This window comes from Rhamphochromis longiceps, linkage group LG17 (assembly GCF_057381845.1).
Source record: "Rhamphochromis longiceps isolate RC_006_pf linkage group LG17, R_longiceps_female_GT1.1, whole genome shotgun sequence".
Classification (NCBI taxonomy): Eukaryota; Metazoa; Chordata; class Actinopteri; order Cichliformes; family Cichlidae; genus Rhamphochromis; species Rhamphochromis longiceps.
Window position 1 is genome coordinate 33,101,346 of NC_140573.1, and position 20,840 is coordinate 33,122,185.

At 40.4% G+C, this 20,840-nt stretch overlaps 1 protein-coding gene across 7 annotated transcripts in view; it reads right to left on the reverse strand.

Moving 5' to 3' along the window:
- Positions 1–1,244: 1,244 nt before the first annotated feature.
- The window catches only part of LOC146650012 (tyrosine-protein phosphatase non-receptor type 12-like), a 56,617-nt gene continuing 37,021 nt past the window's right edge, over positions 1,245–20,840 (reverse strand). Inside the window, exons 13-18 of one of the 7 annotated variants that reach the window (XM_085385971.1) lie at positions 12,397–12,586; positions 10,316–11,273; positions 7,396–7,467; positions 6,393–6,443; positions 4,494–4,577; positions 1,245–4,178 (exon numbers count right to left, since the gene is read on the reverse strand). In XM_085385971.1, coding sequence (XP_085242097.1) covers positions 4,117–4,178; positions 4,494–4,577; positions 6,393–6,443; positions 7,396–7,467; positions 10,316–11,273; positions 12,397–12,586 — 1,417 coding nt within the window. In that variant the 3' untranslated portion in view covers positions 1,245–4,116. Of the gene's footprint in view, positions 4,179–4,489; positions 4,578–6,392; positions 6,444–7,367; positions 7,468–10,315; positions 11,274–12,396; positions 12,587–20,840 lie in introns of all 7 variants that reach the window. The other 6 variants (XM_085385972.1, XR_014908083.1, XR_014908082.1 and 3 more) reach the window with 6 other exon arrangements.

The window sequence follows — 20,840 nt, forward strand, 5'->3', positions numbered from 1 at the left end:
AAAAATCGAATCGCTGCAATGCAGCGTAAAACTGCAAAAAGAGTTTAACAGCCTGTTCTTAATTGTTCATTTGTGCCTTGTTTGCCCCTTTGCAATGTTTTTACGTTCTGTGCTAGACCAATGTTTTTGGACGTCAAAAAAAAAAAACGTTTGGAAAGATTCATGTTCCATTTGAATTAGTTTTAATTATGTTTTGAAAAGGAAAAGGCATTCCTGTTCGGACATGTCTAAAAATGCCACCTTGCTTATCAGGGAGTACTGTCTTATATATACTTATATTTATACTTGTATATAATATGATATATAGAGATAGATATATGTATGTGTGCGTATATAGATAAACACATACACTGTTTGTTGGATGTAAGGGGCTGAAGGTCTGACTTTAAAAGGCTGAAATAAATGTTATGTGAAGGCATAAACTCAGATTGTCTGCCCATTTCGTACAGTAGGTGACTTCTTTTAACCGTCAAATGTGGTTTGGTAAAAATATTGGGGTTTTTTTCTGTTAAAGCAGATCTGATGCTTAATATCTGATGAAAATCAACTGACAAACTGAATTGATTTAAAATTATTTTATTTGCATATGTTCAGTCATACCAAGTAAAACACTATAGAAAATGTTACCTTTTGCTCAACTTTTACAACATTCTTAAATTTCATAAGTAGTGTTTGTGTAATTTCATAACTTCCTAACTAATATTTTAGAATCAGATTTAAAAAAAATAAATTAATAAAATAAGTATCTGGCAGTCAGGATGAGATTAATAAAACAATCCATCCATTTTCTTCCACTAAACCAATTCAGGGTCTCAGTCATTATGTAATATGATGGTAAGGTTTCATGGATCAGTGTTGTTGACTGTATGCTCATAGACACATGACTGGTCCCCAGTATCAGTAGACGGGTCATGTCTGGTCCCCAGTAAAACAAAAATTCAGGTTTAAAATTTATTTGAGAGTGTTTGACTTTTCAAGTCATTTTTAAGTTTAGATGAATTTATTATGAATTTAGGAGTGAAAATCATGTCTTTACACCCTTTGGAAAGGGTGGATCCCATCAGGCACCTGTCACTCATTGGACCCCACGATGTAGGAAAAACAGGTATGTGTGTGTGTGTGTGTGTGTGTGTGTGTGGGGGGGGAGTGGAAGTAAACAGAAAAATGAGGATAACGAATTATAAGAGAATCAATAAAGTTAAAGACAGTCTCTTCTGTTGTGCGTGGGCATACAGATGTGTTGGAAATGACAGCCTTTCTCAAAAAAAAATGGGAAAAGGCAGAAAGGAGGGCAGGAGTGGGCGAAGATTAAAGAAGCAAAAACAAAATGGGAAGTAAGTAGGAAACGACAGATGCTCCTTGTAGAGGACAGGACATTCATCTCAGTTGCGCCTTTTAAAAAAAAGAAAAAAAAAGTTCAAAAAGAATAAGAAATGATGGAGAGGAGAGTGAGTGAGAAACGTTGATGTTTGGGTGGGGAGGGGGGGGCAGTGGACTTGTGTCACAACAAACAACTGCATATACAAAAATAACTTTTCAAATACCATTTACAAAAACAAACAACCAATATTATCATCATTATTAATATTATTATTACAATCTTGTTCAGAGCCCGTTGTAGTTATCTCAAAGAGGGCTGGGCTGGCAACCTCTGCTTTTCCTCTGCCAACCAATTAAAAACTTTGTTTTTAATCTAAGCATATAATTCCAAAAAAACAAAGAAAAAAAACAAAAACCAAACCCCTGAAATATTTGCCAGAAGCAAAAACAAAAGGGTAGCAGAATAATTTACAGTTTAAAGAAAAACATTGTGTAGAGGGAGGATTCATCATCATGCACTGATTTTCTTACATCTTCTGTTAATAGGAACATTTAGGAGATAGAAAAAAAGGAAATCTGAAGTATTTTATACCTAAACTGTCCTGTACAGCTCTTTATAAAACAATGCATATACTGTATAGTTATGGCAGCTAATGAAAGAGAACAAAAAAAGAAGGAAAAAAAAAGAAGAGAAAAAAAAAAAGGAGTAAACAGTAGTAGTCCTGGGTCCCTGGCTGCTGTTGTCCTATTGGATCATTGTCTCAGAAGCAGGTAAAGAACAACACGCCGTCAGATGAGAAACCAAACAAGTCTGACTTATAGAGAAGGCTTGGAGGTTTAATTTCAATCTGTCGAGTCAAAGGTTCAAGCGTTTCAGGCGATGTGTAACATTCAGACTCCGAAACACCGGGGTTTGTCGTGAGCAAACTGGCAGCTGAAAGGAAAGAAACTTTCATGGTCGATCAGCTGAGGTTTGGCAGAAGGAAAGAAACCCGACAGAAGAACAGCAAATAAACGGAAGAAATATGAGTCCCGAGCAGACGAGCCAGAAACACCGAAAGAAGAAAAGAGCAAATAAAGGAGGGCTGCCATCAGCTGTCTTCTCTGAAAGGTGGACTAAGGCAGGCTCATGGTCCCAGTTGTGAGAGTCAGAGTCACAGAGCTAACAAGTTCGGCTTTTTCTGTGTTTAATGTCATTTTATCTCAAACGTGGGTAGCTTAGAAAAAAAAATTCTCCAATTCATTAATTTAAGGTGGGACTGTACTCTTTGGTTCAGCTGCTTGGAGCTCACACATATATACTACACTTTACACAAATTCATTGGCTTTAATCTTACCGTTTTTGCTTTCAGACTATAGACTGTATATAGAAGATGTAACCACCATCTGTTTTTGATTTCCGTTTTTAAAACCTCAACTTTTCTTTTTCTTTTTTTTGACAGGTCATATGATCCGTAAGTGCTTAGTATTAGATTAATAAAATGCTAGAATTTCACTCACTGACACTGAAGCACAAACTTCTTTGATATGTCTGTGCAACAAGTCAGATACAAAAATGCCCCATAAATCACCAGCATCGCAAAAATGCTTCCTGTTTGGGTAAACCTGTCAATCAAAACAACGCCCCCCCACCCCAGCTTTAAGCCTCACCAGTACCCATGTGAATAAGTAATGTAAAAATCCACCCACCATATTCTTTATATAAAGAGGCAAATAAGTTATAGAGCCCAAAAAAATGCTGGAAATTCAGAGATTTTAATATGGGACTATGGACTCTATGAAGCCTCAAGTGGCCACTACAGAAACTGCAGTTTTTGCTAGTTCGTTCTCATTTTTTTTATTTTTTTTTATTTTTTAAAGCTCAGTTAGTTGCCACTGAGACATTGACACAACTATTACTGCCCGCTGCCATAAAATCACCAGCTGCACTTTAATGAACACCAAAATGGCCAAACTTTGTTAACCTGTCACTCTGGCAGAGAAGCATGGACGTGTAAAATAGCAGAGCTAACAACAGCAGTGAGAAACTGGTAACAGTGAGCTCTAGCGCTTTCGTTTCCGTGACGATCCTTTGTAATGTAGCACCAGCACTTTGAAACAGGGAGAGAGAGACAAAGAGAGAGCACCCTGGCAACCTGTGCATACCCAACAGAAATGGGTAACAGATTATCGAAGTTCGCTTTCAAGATTGTTGTTCGTTCAGTAGGAGGCAACAGACAACTTCTGGGAGTTCAGCCTCCCACAGTAGTTTTTCTAATTTAAGGTAATTCCTGATATAGGAGGAAAAAAAATTCTCATTTGGCTTTAAACAAAGCGCTCAGCCTGAACACTTATTATTTATATTTGACATGTAACAGCCTTAAAAGTGAGGTGTCTACAGCTCATGGAGGAAAAACATGCCCGCTCTTAGTCTTCTCTCCAGTCACCCCCCCCCCCCAAAAAAAAAACAAAGGTGAGAAAACCCCCCCACAGGAATTATCCTTTATTAAAACCGGGAAATAACTGATCCCAGGTCAGCATCTAGAGTAGTCAAACCTGCCAACATCAGCAAGCTGAGGAGGAGAACATTCTAGCCTCTTGACTGTCCCTGCTCGGCACAGTGGCACTTTGCAGGGAGGACTGAGGAGGAGGAGGAGGAGGAAGAGGAGGGTACTGGCAAACAGTCACTCAGAAGGTTTTTCTATGAAATGCGTAGCATCTATCATCTTGGTTTTTGGACCAGCCAGGTGAGGTTGGTAGACCCCATCTCCTGACAAGGGAGGACAGTGGTGGTGGACGGGCAGCTGGACTGTTCCATCATGTCCACTCCAGGGGGGGTCGTCGAGGACCTTTGGGCTGAATGCAGCGGTTACCGAACCCTGGAAGGAGAAAATGTCTTAGCTCAGTTTGTTTTACCTCAACACCAGAGGGAAAACCTGCCTGTTCTCAAGAACCATCAAACGTTTTCTGCACATGTAGGCCAAAGCGAGCTTTCTGATCAGCAAAATCAGTGGCACAAATCAAAAAATGATGACCTTAATAGAAACCGTGTTTGTCAGCAATATTTCCTGCACAGATTCACCATTGATGTTCCTTCAAAGGCTCAACTAGTAGAGACTTGAACAACAACAGTATCCAATCACAATTACAAAATAAAAGCCGTCTACAACAAATGAGACAGTAGACTTACCCACCCAGCTCTGGCTTGCTGTTGTTGCTTGTTGTGGTGTCAGCAGATGGAAGGTCGGCTGGAGAGGTCGTCACACAGTCAGACGCATCTACACATAATCAAATGCAACAAGAAAGATAGATTAATGGGGTGGAAGTATTCTTGAAATAACAGTGGTGTATATGCTACTCATAATTCAAGTCAATTACATTATAAAGCAGATTTTAAAATGAGTTCGTTAGAGTGATATAGGATCATGTGAGAAAATATAAAAAAAACATGAAGTCAAGAAGACAGAAAACATGCTTAACAAGACAGTACAGGATAAACATACAAGACTCTTAAAATAACTGAAAACAAAATGAATTACAGTGAAACCTTAAATGTTAAAATAGTGTAATCATTAAAAACTACCAACAGCTGTAGAAAGCGTATGTAACAAGTAGATATATGATAGCTTACAGCATTTATTGCTCAAGTCAAAAGTATACTAGTCAAAATAAAGAAACTCAAGTTTTGTGTTTTAAATAGATTTTAGTTAAAAAAATTTTTTTTTTTTTTTTTTTGGGAGATATGGCCTCTGGACGTGATTCAAGCAGTCACTTGTCTGCTCACGGACCACACAAGTATTTTGATTTGCTGTTGAGGAGCTGCTTTCCATTCCTGAATGAGTGCAGCCACCTGCTGTGCAAAGATCATTGATTGTGGATGCCTCTCATGAACACATTAACCCAGCATCCAAACACTTGTATTGTATGTTCTGAGACCACCGGCTTGAGAATACAGAAAATTTAACAAACACTACAAGAGAGGTTATTTGTATCTGGTAAACGATCATGACCAACAAAAGTAAATGCAGTAAGAAGATGTTGTGTTCTGGTCTAGTGGAGAATCTACATTATTGTTACAGCTAGCTGCTAGCCCATTATAACCGTTTGTGCACTTTGCACATCTGTGGTACCCAGCTGTATCCCAGAATGCAAAGCACACCTGACCACATGAAGGACTTAGCTCAAACCTGCAGCATACACGTAGATGCAGTTTGCTCGGATTGCGTTCACACCACAAACAAAGTGCTCTGGCGTTCTGAGACCACCTCAGGGTCTCGGTGGGGTTGCTTTGGTATGCACCCGAGTCTGAATACTGCGTTCACACCTGCACACCAAGAGGGGGAGGGACCGAACCAGAGAATAATTTAAACACACCAAATACCACAGGTGCAAAAAACAGCCTACCAGGTTAAAATGTTGTAGAGAGAAATAGATTTAAGACAAAGACGAACACACAAAATGTGTGTTTTTTGGGTTTTTTTGACGAGGGCTTTAAATGTTTATGTATCAACACGTCCCATGAGACAACATCTGGTTCACTAGGTAGTGTTACTGTGCAAAAATTCAAACATTTCTCTCCCATGAAAGTTTGATGCTAAAAGCCCGGCTTGCAAAGCAGCCTTTTTATACTTAAGAAATGCTCCTAGTGAGTTATACTCATAAAAAGGTAAAAAAAAATATCCCCACTGAATTAAAGTCAAATAAGCTGTCATAGCCACAGTAAAACTACTGAAGCAATAAATTGGCATTAACCATCATCACACAATCCTCATAGCACAGATAAGCATATGCACTCATTATAATTGCAGCTCTCTCTAGACATGTTTTATCTTTTTCACTCCCTTTTCCCCCTCCTCCTGTATCTCTGTTACTCTCTCATCCTCGCAGCGGTTTTTCTGACCAACGCTGTCAGTGTTATCATCGGCAGGCTAATTTGTAAATCACCAAAGGTCCCTTTCCTGCTCCGCTCTGCTGGCCAACTACTGTGAGCACAAAAAAAATATCGGGGAACATGCAGAGAGGCAGGGACGGAGAGTTCAAACAGAGGTGAGAGATGAAGAGAATTAGTGGACTAATGATTTGTGCGTTCGCACCTTTATGTGAACTCCACTCGGCTGAAGCTGATGTTTTCGCTTCCAAAGGGTCTGGCGGAGAGGAAGACAATCGGTGAATTTAACACAGGATGGGCGTTTGAGGACAAATGATCAAAAGACACACAATACAGCACAAATGCACACACATTCCCACATTCAGACACGCTTAAAAAATCACAGTCAATCCTCAAAAAGGTGCTCCCAAGTTGTGCCTGCATTTATGTAAAACATTTGAAATAATTAATTGAACCATAATGATCCGGGCGCACACAGCAGACAGCCTCTTAAACTGCTTTCTTTAAATTAACCTCATCTTTCTGCCCTCTTGTATCCATGTTTCTATTTGTAACTCGCTTCCCAAAGCTGTAACTATGACCGTCTCCATCTCTGCATGGCTGAAATAAGCAATGCTGACCTCTAGTGTTTCAAAACTGCCAAAGTACCTCTCAGCAGTGGTTTAATTCTTAACACAAACACCTCCTTTTCATCTCATGTGCTCCCTCGTGGCGGAATATTTTTAATACTGTTTTCTTCCACTATCAGAGGAGCTGTGCAGGGAGGAAGGAAAAAAAGAAGAAGAACAGCAGAAGGCAGCAGGATGGTCGCGCTAATGGCGAGTCAATCCTGTGAACGAGAGGCCTCCTACCTGCAATATGCGAGTCCATCTGGTTGTTTGAAGTGAGGATGACAGAGACTGAGGCCCCTACCTGTTCATACGCTGTACTAGGCAAGAGAAGCAGAACACAGAAAACCAGTTTCCTCCTGTTTCAGCTCACATCAGAGGCTGCCGACTGCATCAAACAACCACTGCTGCCTGGCTTTACTCTCACTACCAAGTTCGCGAAAATATGGCTAAACCACACAGCAGCACATGAATCTTTGATCCAACTGCCTCTTTCCCTCCCCCCCTTTTGTTAAAAGAAGGACAACACAATAACGTGGCCGCCCAGTCAATCCACACCACTGGGTACACACCTGTGGAACTTGACCAATGCAAACGCACCTGTGGCCAGTATGAAGGACTCAGGGGTTCGCTCGGGGAGAGGGGGAGGGGAGTCGTCGCTGTCCCAGCAGTCTGGGTTAAAAAGGTCAGAGGTCAAATGAGAAGCAAGGTTAACTACTGGCCGAGAAGAAGGGCAAAAAGATCGGCAGTCATATGGAGACAAAAAGGCAAGAATGTTAAATGTTATATAATTTGTCTGCATATTGTTACTTTTTTATACAGATATTCACTGGTTCTATTTGGTGTATATCGTGTTATCATTACTTCATTTTAGGGATCAGAGAAATGTCCGTATAGTCTCATGTTTGCCATGCTGGCTGCCACTGGACTACTGGCAGATAAGATGACATTGACCCTTAGTAGTGTCGCTTAGTGATCTGCTCATTTTGTCCTTAAAAGATCTGGGATCCAGTTTTTGTTCAGCAAAGTTCCATTTGTGCTTAAAGATTTTAAAACCGTTAATAATCTCGAGCTTCCTCCCAGAGTCCAAAGACATGCAATTAGTGTGATTAGGTTAACTGGTGATTCTAAATTGCCTATAGGTAGGGCTGTTCGATATAACGATATATATCGGATGACGATATAAAAACGTCTATCGTTTCATTTTACGCTATCGTTTGTTTCGTGGTGTCGTAAAATAAACCGTTTACAGCAATATTTTTTCATCGTTTTGATGGTCACTGTAGTGGCTATATTCATTTCTTAAAGTTCTCTCTTTCTCTTATATTTAATATAACCACACTACTGACGGACAAGCGGCTGTTTTTATGCGTTGTCGTTAGCAACAACAACAACGGTAACACCATCGCGTGTCCGCTTGTTTATTTTCCACACAAACCTTTCACAATAAAGCTCAAGATCCTGTTGAGACTTTTCAAAATAAACTGAATCACGTGAAAGAGCAGATTATTTACGGATGAGAAGTAAAAAAGAGCCGCCAGGTGCTAAAAAATAAACCTTAGACTCAAACGTTAAAGCAGGCTTTTCCCCGCAGCACGCCGTGTAATAAATACTCAAAGAAAACGGCGGCCGTTACAACTTATGTCTAAAAATGTATCGTTTCATGCATCGGTTAAAATACTCGACTCCAGGTACACGATGCGCAGGTGTAAACACTTCACGCAAGTCGAGCTGCCTGAGATTCACAGAATTTACATAAAATGTTACAATTTTGTGATTTATATGTTATCAGATGATAGATGTATTATATCGGGATATGAGATTTTGGTCATATCGCACAGCCCTACCTATAGGTGTGAATGTGAGTGCAAATGGTTTGTCTCTCTGTGTTAACCCTGCATTCCTGCAGGTGACCTGTCTAAATTTTAAAAAAATCCCAAATGTTGTCTGAAAGTTTTTAGGTGTAGATGGGACACAACACCACCTCAGCATAAACTGTATGCTCTGGTAAATGTCATCTTGTTTGCAGACAGTCCAATCACAATCAAAAACGCAAAAGCTTAAGAAATGTATTAGACCACCTGTGTTAAAAACAAGAAAAACATTTTGTATTAGAAATGGATCAAAAACTGATTTTTTCTGTAAACTGTACATATAAAAACTCATGAATAATGTGATAATTATATTTCAGAATTAAAAACACTGTTTTGATTATTTTTATAATTATAAACTAAAACATTAGCTGTATATATTTGATCCCTCCATAATTTCCTGCTCATTTTGCTTAATTCTTCTTTGTTTGTTACAGGCTTGTAAAGCACTGTGAGCTGCACTAATCTCTCTAAAATGGGCAATTACAAAAGGTGTGAGTGATTCATTGGCAATGCAGTCAGCAAAACAGGCAGCCACCAGCTTTCTATTGACCAACCACAAAGCAGCAATTTGCTCAGTGCAACTCCTCAACAAAGCAGCCATTAGATGCTTGCAACCAATCAAACAGCAGCTGTTAGCTTTTCATAACTGAAGCACTGCTGCAGCCCAGACAGAGTGTGAGAGAAAGCCAAGCAGACTGAAACAGTCGACGTCAAAACAGACACATTTTCACATCCGATTTTAAATATTGGAAATACTCGAGGAGAGCGTGACATCAGGTATAATGCCAGAGATTCAATGGCATGTCAGTATATTTTGAATTTAAACTGCACAGACGATTTAAGCCCAGTCCACTCAATTTCACGTGAGCTCAGATCAAAGAAAGAAGAGCAGCAGAAGTCTCAGTCCTCACACCCCACCAGGAGATTAAAACCCACTTCTTGTCACAATCACATCAATCCCAAACAGCGTGACACTGTCTATTTGACCCAACGTGCACCAAAGTGGCGTAAGTGCATTCATCAGTATCATGCAGTGTTGATCTTTCCCCATCCAACATGCACACAGTTTTCTGCTCGCAAACACACAAAACAATTTCATTCATCCTTTCTCCCATTCACAAATTCCCTCACTTAGACAAACACACATAAACAAGCTGAAGGAGGAAGAGTTGTTTCCACACATGTCCATATTTGCAGCATTCCTCCCAAACCAACCAATTAGTCAAACAGTCATGCTTTGTGTGAGACTCACTGGAAACTATCTCTCTCCGATTTTCTTGTCATTTCCTCTTATTCCTTTCTTCCATTCCTCCTGTTTTGCCCTCTCCTGGCCTCTAACTCCTCAGCAGTGAGAACACAGTGTGTGTGTTGACAGATATAGCTTGTCATTAGATTGTTGTTTGAGACCTCTGGCTCCTTACCGACCCAGAAAATTACTCTACAGTGTGATTTTTTTTATTTCCTGAGTGTACAGTAGTTGAGTGCAAGCTTACTTGGTGCCTTCATGTGCATTTCAGGGAGATTGTTCTTGACTATTTGCCTGCTAAACCTCATTGTTTAGTGTTTAGTTTTCATAATTTCTTAATTAATTTCACATATTTTAAAGAATTGAGAAGGAAAGCAGTTCAAGCAACTGATCGACCTACTTGCTAAGGATGGAGAGACCGTTGGTGTGATCTGCCCTGCAATTGACATCGGCGACACCTTTCTGACCGGCTGCTGGTCTCCATGTTGAGAGGATGCCGTTACGGTGGCAGTCGCTGTGGATACGCTTGTACGAAAAGCTTCCTTTCCTCCTCCGGACATCTCCTCGGACACCTTCCCCTCCTCGTCCGAGTTGTCAGAGTGCAGGGGGTTGGTGAAACTCAGGGCAGTCCTAACAGGTGTGGAGGAGGAGGAGGAGGAGGAAGAGGAGAGGTGGGAGGAGGAGGATGAGGATGGAGCCACACGGTCTGAGGAGGAAGAAGAGGAGGTGGTCTTGGGGTACTGTTTGTCCGGGCTGTTGCTGTGTTGAGTCCACGCTGCATGGCCGGCTTTCAAATCCCCTCCCTGCTTCTCCACCTTCTCTCCACTCTTCACAGGAAGGTGGTTCGGCCTGGCGAGGCTGCCTCCATCTGCTTGACTCTCTCCACATCCACAAGCTCCTCCCTCTGTGCCAGAGTCCTCTGACAGAGAGGAGCTGGATGTCAGAAGGGACTGACCAGTGCGAGCTTTAAATGCGTGACTTCTTTGCAGTGCGCAGCTGTTGTTACTAGAACTGGAGCCTTGTCCGCCGGCTACTCCCATCGACGAGGAGGTGTCAAAGCTGCGAGGTCCTTCTTGCAGTGGCACCTTTTTAATCTCAATGCTGAGCTTCCTCTCGATTCGAGGAGCACCAGAACAATCAACAGCTGGGGAGAGGGGCGAGGATGGGGTCTGAGTCTGGCTTTGGCCTGATTCTGACTTTGAAGACATTTTGTTGTTGTAGTTGTCATTGAGATCCAGACTTGAGACCTGACTCTGCTGTTTTCGGCTTAGTTGCTCTTGATCTTTCTGCTCTGAGGGACTGGTCTGTTTGTTTGGACTGGGCTCTAGCTGATTCTGCTGCTGGTCAGTGTTCTTATCCTGAAATAAACGTAAAGTAGAACAAATGAGACATGTAATCTCCCCCCCTTCACAAAAAGCAAAACATTCACACGCCACCAGAAATCTTTGATGTTTAAGTTAGAGTTCAGAAAAAGCTGATTAAGCAGGCCCCACACACAAAAAACAAACATGAGCTGTAGGAGAACAAAACAACCTTATTTATATTCATGCATTTTCATACTTCTGCTGTTATTATAGACTGTGAGCCGGTTGTTTTCCCTTCTAGACTGAAACTTAATTCTTCTGAAATAATAATTTACTACATTTTACTTGCACAAAAACAAAAGAAATCATCATAACAGACACATAGATCATGGAATCAGCTGCAGTTCTTTAGTGATGTTACGGTTTGTTTAGAACATAAATAATGTCAAAAGACAAAAATGCAACTTTTTCCACTGCTAAAAGATAAAGATTTCCTTTTTACAGCATCTCATTTTGATACTTCCTGTAAAGTTACACCTATACCTACATGATGGGAACTTTTCATTGGAACAAAAACAACTTAAACAACTCAACTTGGTAATGAACTTAATTTTCCACTTAAATGTGTAATTACGTGCTCCTAAACCAGGACCACTGTAATAACAGGGAGTACCCATGTCAGAGGGCTAACTCCTACTTTATGGTCTACGTACTGGCTGCGTCCTGCCCCATCTGTGATATCTTCACAACTATGTAACTGATGCCCCGTGAGCATGAACGAGTGGCACAACACACACACACACACAAAAAACCCCAAAGCAAACAAAAGCGATGGATCAACGACAGAAAAAGCTCGAGTAGCCCACAGACAGGATGTACCACATATTTTTAACACTGCCCCTCTATCAGCCGTCCCTGCAAGTATATGGACATCTATAGCTGCCAACAGACTGCCCACGCACTATCGTTGCTAAATCACAGCTTCCCCATCATTCAGTCTAGGAAATTCCATAACCATTAGCTGACTTAATATATAACAGGTTTTACCAGACCAATTACTATTCTTATATCCGTGCAACTTCCCATGTACAATAAAAACCCTTTAGATACATACCATGTAGTTCTATACACAATAGTATCCTATAAGTTGCCAATTTTTAGTTTATGTCCAGCTCACCTCTGTCACGTTGTGCTGCGCAGTAGCGAGGACATGGATGACGGGTTTGGGATGGTAGCGGTCATTGTCCTGTCGCACGTTCGTGACAGTCGGGAAGGCTGACGGAGGAGATGGGGTCAGAATGGGTGGTACGGGGTGAGCCTCTGGGGGTTGGAGGATCTCTTCCTTTACGTCGCCTTCTACCTGCGTACTAGACCGAGAGAAAGAGAGGGAGAGGAAAAAAAGAAAAGCCCACAAGAGTTTGTTACTGAATAAATATTACAGTTGACAGTGAGAGTGACAGGCTTTTGATGATCTTTAATGAGACATTCCTACAGAGGCCAAAATTCATAAAAATTATTTTTTTACTGTTAAACTAAACCCTGGATTTTCTAGCCTGGATAAAAAGTTATAAAGTTTTGTGCTGCGGGTAAGAAAATCAAAATGATGCAATGGCAAGAAATTCATCCTGCTGATCAGGAAACGCCCAGAAATTCTGACATCCTAAGAAGGGCGAATTACAAGACTTATATGACGAAATTAACTTTTAATCTCATGTACGTATAAAACTAAAAGTAGGTCTGTGCTATGTTTTGTTCACCACTAGATGGCAGAATTTGAAAAAAAAGTCTATACTTTTAGCCCTGTAGAGACAAATTCCATTTCTTATGTGATATTTTAAGACTTCTGCTCTCACCCATATTATGTGGCTTTAACAGTGACATAACCTGCCAATGTGACAAAGTGAAAACGGATCAGTGCTAAAGAGTTTCATTTCTCAAAATATAAATGGTGCTGTAACCAACAGTCTAAGACAGCTTTCTTCTTAAAGTATCGAAAGTATTTTATTCTCTTCCGTGCAGCTTCCTCAGAGCACAGAAGCAGAAAAAGACAAGTGTCAGTAACATGACAGCATCTATGGCTATTCAAGATAAGTTGTGAATGATTACTTCACCGTCCCACATAACTTTACCACATGTACAGTATTTTAGTAATGTAGCCTACTAATAAATAGTTCTGTAAAGCTCGCAGTGTAGGTGTGTGAGTTGCATACAGGATACAGTGGTTATGACAAAGCTAGCCACAGAGAGATGGAAAGTGACACAAGCAAATATTGTTCAATACATTTATATGCTGTACGCATGCAAAAATATAGATACAGAAAAGCAGTCAAAGGAAGTGGTGGTGTACCAATTTAGGAGCACATGACCAAGACAAGAGCCAGCATACAGGCTGACAGCACATGATGCTGTGTGTGGATCAGAGGCAGGCAGACACAAAGTCAGACACTGAAGTCGCAAGCTAGAAGCTCGGGGGATTTCCTTTCATTGAGCAACTTTGGAGTTGCAGTCAAACCATAAAAGCCTTCCTCATTAAGCCTCAGAATTGCAGCACAGAAGACGTTCTTCTTTCACAGAGGCTTAGATCTGCCGTGTGTATTCTTGTTTACTTGCTCTTCCAGACAAACATTTGTTCACATTTTTTAATAACAACAGGCTAGGATGCACACTAGATTAAAGAGCCCAGCTGATAATGGATTCTTAAGGCCGGTGCAGTTTTGATGTTCTCCAGAAATGTACACTTCCCAACCCAAAGAGTCTCACACACTAGTATTTCAGTGGACTGCCTTTAGCTGTGATGTGGCACTGTTTCAACAAACTTAGGGAGTGTTAGAGGATTTGGACCACTGTGTAAAGTCTTTTGCAGCACATCCCAAAGGATTCTCAGACGGGTTCAGTTCTGAACTCTGATGATCGATTCATGTGCAAAAATTATGTCTCATGCTCCCATGTGAACCCAATGAATCCTGGCATTGTCATCTTGGCCTATGCCCGTACTACCAAAACAAGACAAGAAAACAAACAAACAAAAAAAAAACACTGATGCAAAATGTAAGCAGTGTATTCAAATAATCAGCTGACCAATAGAAGCAACCCAAGAATCATAAAACTGACCTCACAACCTCAGTAGGCACTAGGCACGCCCGTGATGTGCGTCTAGAATCCATGCTTTACATTGCCAAGCAAACTGACAGCTACACAGCTGTTTAGTCCCAATCTCTTGGGTTCTCTTCATATTTTGCATTTAGAAATGATCTTATTTTCACTAATAAACATAGTAATACTAAACACAGTAATCTCAAACCACTTTCCTTATAGATTTATTCCTGACCACACCTGACACTTTAATTGAACACTTCATAACGTAGCATCAGTAGTTTCTGCTTCTTTTGCTTGATGCAAAATAATGTAACCTTTCTGAAACATCTTTTCCACGATCCCGGGACATGTCTTCTGACATGTTTTAAGCAATTATCCATTGGAAGACTGTTTGCATTTGCTTCCTTAAATTAAGTAGCCTTTTTGGCTAAATTGTGTATTTCACAAACTAGTTAGAAACTTGGGCTCGTGTCAAAATGACCACATCCACAAAAATATGACTACTTGACATTTCCTAACAAGAAGGCTATGGACATACAAACCTCCAGTATCCCAATATGACGGGCTAATATCAGCTAATAATATAGGCCACTGAATAAAGCCAAACTAAGTTGATTGTATTGTAAAACTAGAACTCGTGTGCATAACTTTTCCTCCAATTCTTGGAAGGGTGGGCTGTTCCAGAACAACAGCATATTTAGCTTTCAGGCTCAACATAACTTAAACTAGACACCACTATCTCTTTGTTTTCTTTAATGAAAACTTTAATTACCCATGAGAATTTCTTCTTCTATGTCATCTTTGTTGCCTGAGCAAGCATGAGATATTTAACAACACAGATTCCCAACTGGATCCGGTTATTTCCACGGGGGATTATAGACATTCGGATGCCACAAAGATTTTTTTTTTGGGCCCTATAAGATGAGATGAGATTAAATTTTAATGATTCCTAAGGGGAGGTTGAGCTGTTACAGGAGCAAACACTAATAAGTCACTGAAAAACAAACAAGGCGTAAAGAGAGGAGAATAAAGAAAAAATGAAGCTGCAGGCAACTCAGTGACAACTGCAGCATGTGTGACGAAATGTAAACATGTATTACAAAAATATAAGAGTTTAAATCAAATGCAGAAAGTACTAGTACTGCTGCTTTCCTGAGGGATCTAATGATTAAATAAAAAAGCCCAAATTATTCTGTTTAATGATAAAAGATGAAAAAGATCCAAGATTTCTCTCGTTTTGTTCAACAGAAGCAACAACACTTCAATTCAGCTCACTCTAACTTTTGCTAAAAACTGCTAAAACTATCCTGCAACAATGTCAGTATACAAAAAAATGTATTAGTGTCATGTTGTCAACCAGCACAATGTCAAAAATCAGTCCTATCATGTTAGGACACTGGTGACACAATCCAGAAGAGTTCATTGTGACTATACCAGGATCTGCCCACAGTGTTCTTCATATTGTGTAGGTAGTAGGGGTGGGGGGGGAAATCGATACTGTGTAGTATCGTGATATTTTGTTTGCTAATAATGTATCGATACAGGGACAGCAGAAATCGATATTTTGTTACAAAAAAAAGTTTGTGGAATGGAACATGCTCTGACTTCAGAGCATTTTGATCCTTTTTCTGAGCAAGAATCCTGACATTCCTTCACTGTCCAAATGTGTTTAACTTTTTTTTTTTGGCAGCAATAAACATGACAGTTTACTTATTTTAATTTAAGACATGTTTTATTTTAATTAAGTTTAAAACTTTTTTATTTAATGTAAAATTATATTTTGTTTTAATTTACTTTCAAATTCTTCAGTTGCTGAAGGGGCTGCATAGTTTTCATAAATTTCAAAGTTCAGAATAGCTATAATTGTACCAGATGGTTGCATTCAGTTAAGTTGGACTAGACTATAATACAAACCGTTCAGTTTGTCAACAATAAAACTGACTGAAATGAGAGACTGAGTGTGAGACTTTGATATTAGATAAAATGAATATTGATAAAGTTTACCTTTATGGACAGAATCTGAAGATCGCAAAATATTTTTAAAAAATTGCAATAATATCGTATCGTGCGTTAAGTATTGTGATAATATCGTATCGTGGGATGTATGGTGATTCCCACCTCTAGTAGGTAGCTCCCTTTTCGCCTGCTAAACAACCGCTTCCCCATTGTGTCCTTTAAAGATGTCCTATAGTGACTGGCACCGACACATGAGCAGCAGATCCAGTCGTGCAGGGTGTAAAGTGGGAGGGTCAATGGATCAGACTTGTTTTTCCAGCACATCCCAGGGATGCTTGATCAGAATGAGATCTGGGGAATTTGAAGGCCATTTCAACACCCTGAACTCTTTGTCATGGATCTCAAACATTCCTGCTGAAGACTAAGGATTGTATGTAGCATGTTTGCAAGTTTAGGTAGGTGTAACAGTCACATCAGTGCCACAGCTGCTTCCACTGGCTTGTGTTCTATTATCTTTTGCCATCTTTCCCCCAACATGCACCTAGCCACAGAGACAAGGTAAAAGCGGAAGTCTGATGTGTTTTAGCAACCAGCAGTAGAGTTTTCAGAACTTTGGTTTAGACTCCCTTCAGGTCTTGTGGCATCATTGAGTCATGCTCAGTTCTCCTGTTTTGGTAAGTACTAATCATTGCTTACTGGGAACACATGACATAATGTGTTGGAGATGCTCTAATCTAGTTGTCTTGTCACTACCTTGACAAAGTCACTCACTTTAGTTTCCAAGTTCAGCACATCAACTTCAAGAACTCTTCACTTGTTGGTTAATAGTGATTATCGTGGCCAGTGTTGGGAAGGTTACTTTTAAAATGTATTCCATTACAGATTACATGCCCCAAAATGTATTCTGTAACGTATTCCGTTTCTACTTTGGCAGCTTCTTACTCGATGAGAGTAACGTATTCTGAATACTTTGGATTACTTAATATATTATCATGCTGTTTACAACTACGTGAATGTACTATTGCTGTGATTTATTACCGTTACCGAACCATAGTAAAGGGACCTCTGGCTAATACGTGGGGTTCGTGTCGGGCTCGTAGCCGAAAAAAAGCTTTACTTTGTTGTCTGGGTCAACTTTTCTTGCAAGAGACAGAGAGAGGCGTTGAAAGGCTGCTCCAACGGAACTTATTGTTTCGGAGGAAAACACAAACACAGCGTACAGTCTTAATAGCTTACTTACACCTGGGCTCGTCAGGCACTCTTCTTGGCTGCAGTGGTTATTATTATATTTACATGCTTCCAGCTCCTGTTTTTGCTCGATGACAACTCGTACTTTTCCTTTTTCTCCCTCCCTCGCTCACAGACACATAACGGGTATGACAGTCCATTCTCCCTGCAGCACGGACTACACTGCCTATGATGCTACATTCTTTAGAGCATTCTTTAGAACATCTGCGGTACATGTATTCCGTTACTCCCCAACACTGATCGTGGCTCATAGGTGCACACACAAGATTATTCGCTAATGCATACATTTCTCCTGTAAACCTTAAAATCCTTCATTTTCACTCATAAATCAATCCACAGACACGCAAAAACAAGTTTGGAGCAGCAGGTGGTTGCGGCTTTGGTGGTCACAGCCAGAGCTCTGTGCCTGCCTCACCTTCCTCAGCAGAAAATAGAAGGTAGAGGATGCTTTGTAAAATTAAAAGCAATTAGAGGAGTCACTATACAGCATCACCCATCTTTTGTTCCACTGGGACAACTAAAAATGTGTATGATATAATGTTTAACACTTGAGTATCATACTATTGCTCACATTTTACTACCTCAAAAACACAGATGTCAGTTTTGTTACGTCATAGGTTACATCACCAAGATGCTACTGACACATTTTAGCCAGAAGCCCAGAAGTATTGAGGTTTTAAACCCATCCCTAATGGCAGAGCATGAGTAAAAGCCATGACTCCCTCGAGTTCCTGCAGCATCTCCCCTCCACCCTTCTCTCTCTCCCTCTCTCACAACCAAAGATTCTTCTACACATTTACACCACTGCAGGACCCACTGGGAGTGTGGCCGGCAGAGTGTGGTTTATGTCTGTAAAAATAGCTCTCGCCATCAATAGAACACTCTCAGGCTTAAACTAGGCCTTGACATCATTTCTTTATAAACACAGGGATGATGCAGAGAAAGAAAGGAACATACTGATAAGAGAGAGAGAGGGAGACAGCATACACTCCTCACAGGGTGTCCTGCTTCAAGGAAGTGTTTCTACTTTGGCAGCTTCTGCAAGTTCCCATTTGTATGTTTTACTAAGAACAGGAAAGAAACCGTCCAGTAAACAGATAACTTGTAGGTACACACTAAGATTAGAATGAGCTAAAAATGTCTGCTCTCTCATAAAACTGCCTTGTGCAGGAGACGAATTAAAGAAAATGAGAAATTTAGTGCAGTAAAAAGGATACATTGGCTCTTAAAAAAAATGTAATAACCCCAAATGAGTACTTTCCTCGAGGTGCAGCTCAATCTGCATAATGTCTAGAGGGGCTTTGGTGGATCCTTTTTCATGTGCTTTAGCTCAGGTATTTTGTTAGGCTGTCTAGAGGATACTCTGCAGGCATAGCAGCTCTTCTTTGGGCTTGTTCTGTGCCCTTCAAATGGCATATTTTCTTTATCTAAAATCATCCTGTAGTAGATCTGCTTTAATGTTTACTTACAGTCATAGTTCTGCTCCATCACCCCTAAAGAAAACTTAACTTGGGAAATTATGTCACTATCAGTGAGAGAGCAGATGTCCATAAACATCATCAAGATTCACTTTGATGATATCTCCACTATGCATCAGGCTTGAATACGCCTATTTAATGACATGGTAACACAGATGGAGACCAGTTCATTTATGCTGGGGGACTTTAACATATCCCTACTGATTACTGGAGAAGGGAAATTCCTTCTCTCCAACCCTACCCATTCTAAGGAGACATGGGTAGCCACTGTGTGGTGCCCAGGGATTAATTCCAGCTGTAAGCCAGTGCGCTTCAATCAAGGACACTGTGACAGGAGAATTATCCTAGCATGTCATTTCTTTAGAAAGAGCGAGAGCACTAAATCATCTTCACATGCATTAAGGCTTACGTACCTACTAACTGATGCATGATTTGAGAACCCACTTCAGCTTTATGCAAATTATGTGTTCACAAAGACAACCCTTTGAGGTTTGATTTTTATCATCTTTAGCAAAATATTTGTGTGTTTTGAAAAAGATAGCTCAACCAGTTCCTCAGTGTAATAAAATGCCTGATAAATTGTTGATATCATTAGCCTATGGGTAGGTACACTTTCCCCCCCCCCAATCTTTGCTGTGAATGTTTAAATTATATATTGTCCGCAGAAAAGAACAGTAGCATCAGCCGTGTTATTAAAGTGGAGTTTGTCAGCTGATAATTATTTATTCAGGACAAAGAGTAGCAGATCACTTTACATCTTCTTGCCACTATAAATGTAATCACGCTGATAATCACAGAGCCATTGTTTCTTACATTAGCACAAAAAATATGCTGTCAAAACAGCAAATCTTTAGAAAATGCTTCCATCCATCCATTCGCTTCCGCTTATCCTTTTCAGGGTTGCGGGGGGCGCTGGAACCTATCCCAGCTGTCATAGGGCGAGACAGGGGTACACCCTGGACAGGTCGCCAGTCTGTCGCAGGGCTAACACACAGGGACAGACATCCATTCGCGCTCACATTAATTAGACGGTGGGAGGAAGCCGGAGTACCCGGAGGGAACCCACGCAAACACGGGGAGAACATACAAAGTCCACACAGGCAGACCCCGGCCTGATGGTGGAATTGAACTCAGGACCTTCTTGCTGTGCAGCAACAGTGCTAACCACTGTGCCACCGTGCTGCTATAAAGTGCAGTTATAAAGTGTTTTGCTGTGTTAACGGGGAGAGGATATTTTCAGGTGTGGATACATCATGAGTAGAAAGAAAGAGGGCTGTAAGAAAAGTGTACACCCCTGCAGGCCCGAAAGGAAGAGACAAAAGACAGCAGAGAGAAGCAAGATTTAAAATAATAATAATAAAATAATTGAGTAATAAGATGGAGGAAAAATGTATAAGACTGAATGACAAAGAATAAGAGAAAAGAAATCTGTATTTATGAATGCGGCAGATAAAGTGTGTGTATGTGTTTGAAATAAATTCCCTGCATTTGCATAAAGGACTGTTTGTTCTCAAAGAGAAGGAGATGAAAAATGTAACAGTTCTACTTTAACTAGCCTTGGGTTGTGGTGTGTTCAATGCCATGTCGTGTTGCAGAGCATTGCAAAGTGTTGCAAAATGATCTATAAATACAGCTCCTCCTCCAGTAGGAGCAGCAGCCAAACAGAAGTTAACTTTGGTAAAGTGGAGGCTGTTTGTAACTTTGGGCTGATGGGGAGCTACACTGTAACAAAATACTGGGATATTATTTCTTTTTTTTCTTTTTTTAAATATGTTTTCTGTGTGTTTTGTGTGTTCACAGTGTTCTCCAACAAGCCACCTCTCGCCTGGCGTGAACGCCTGTG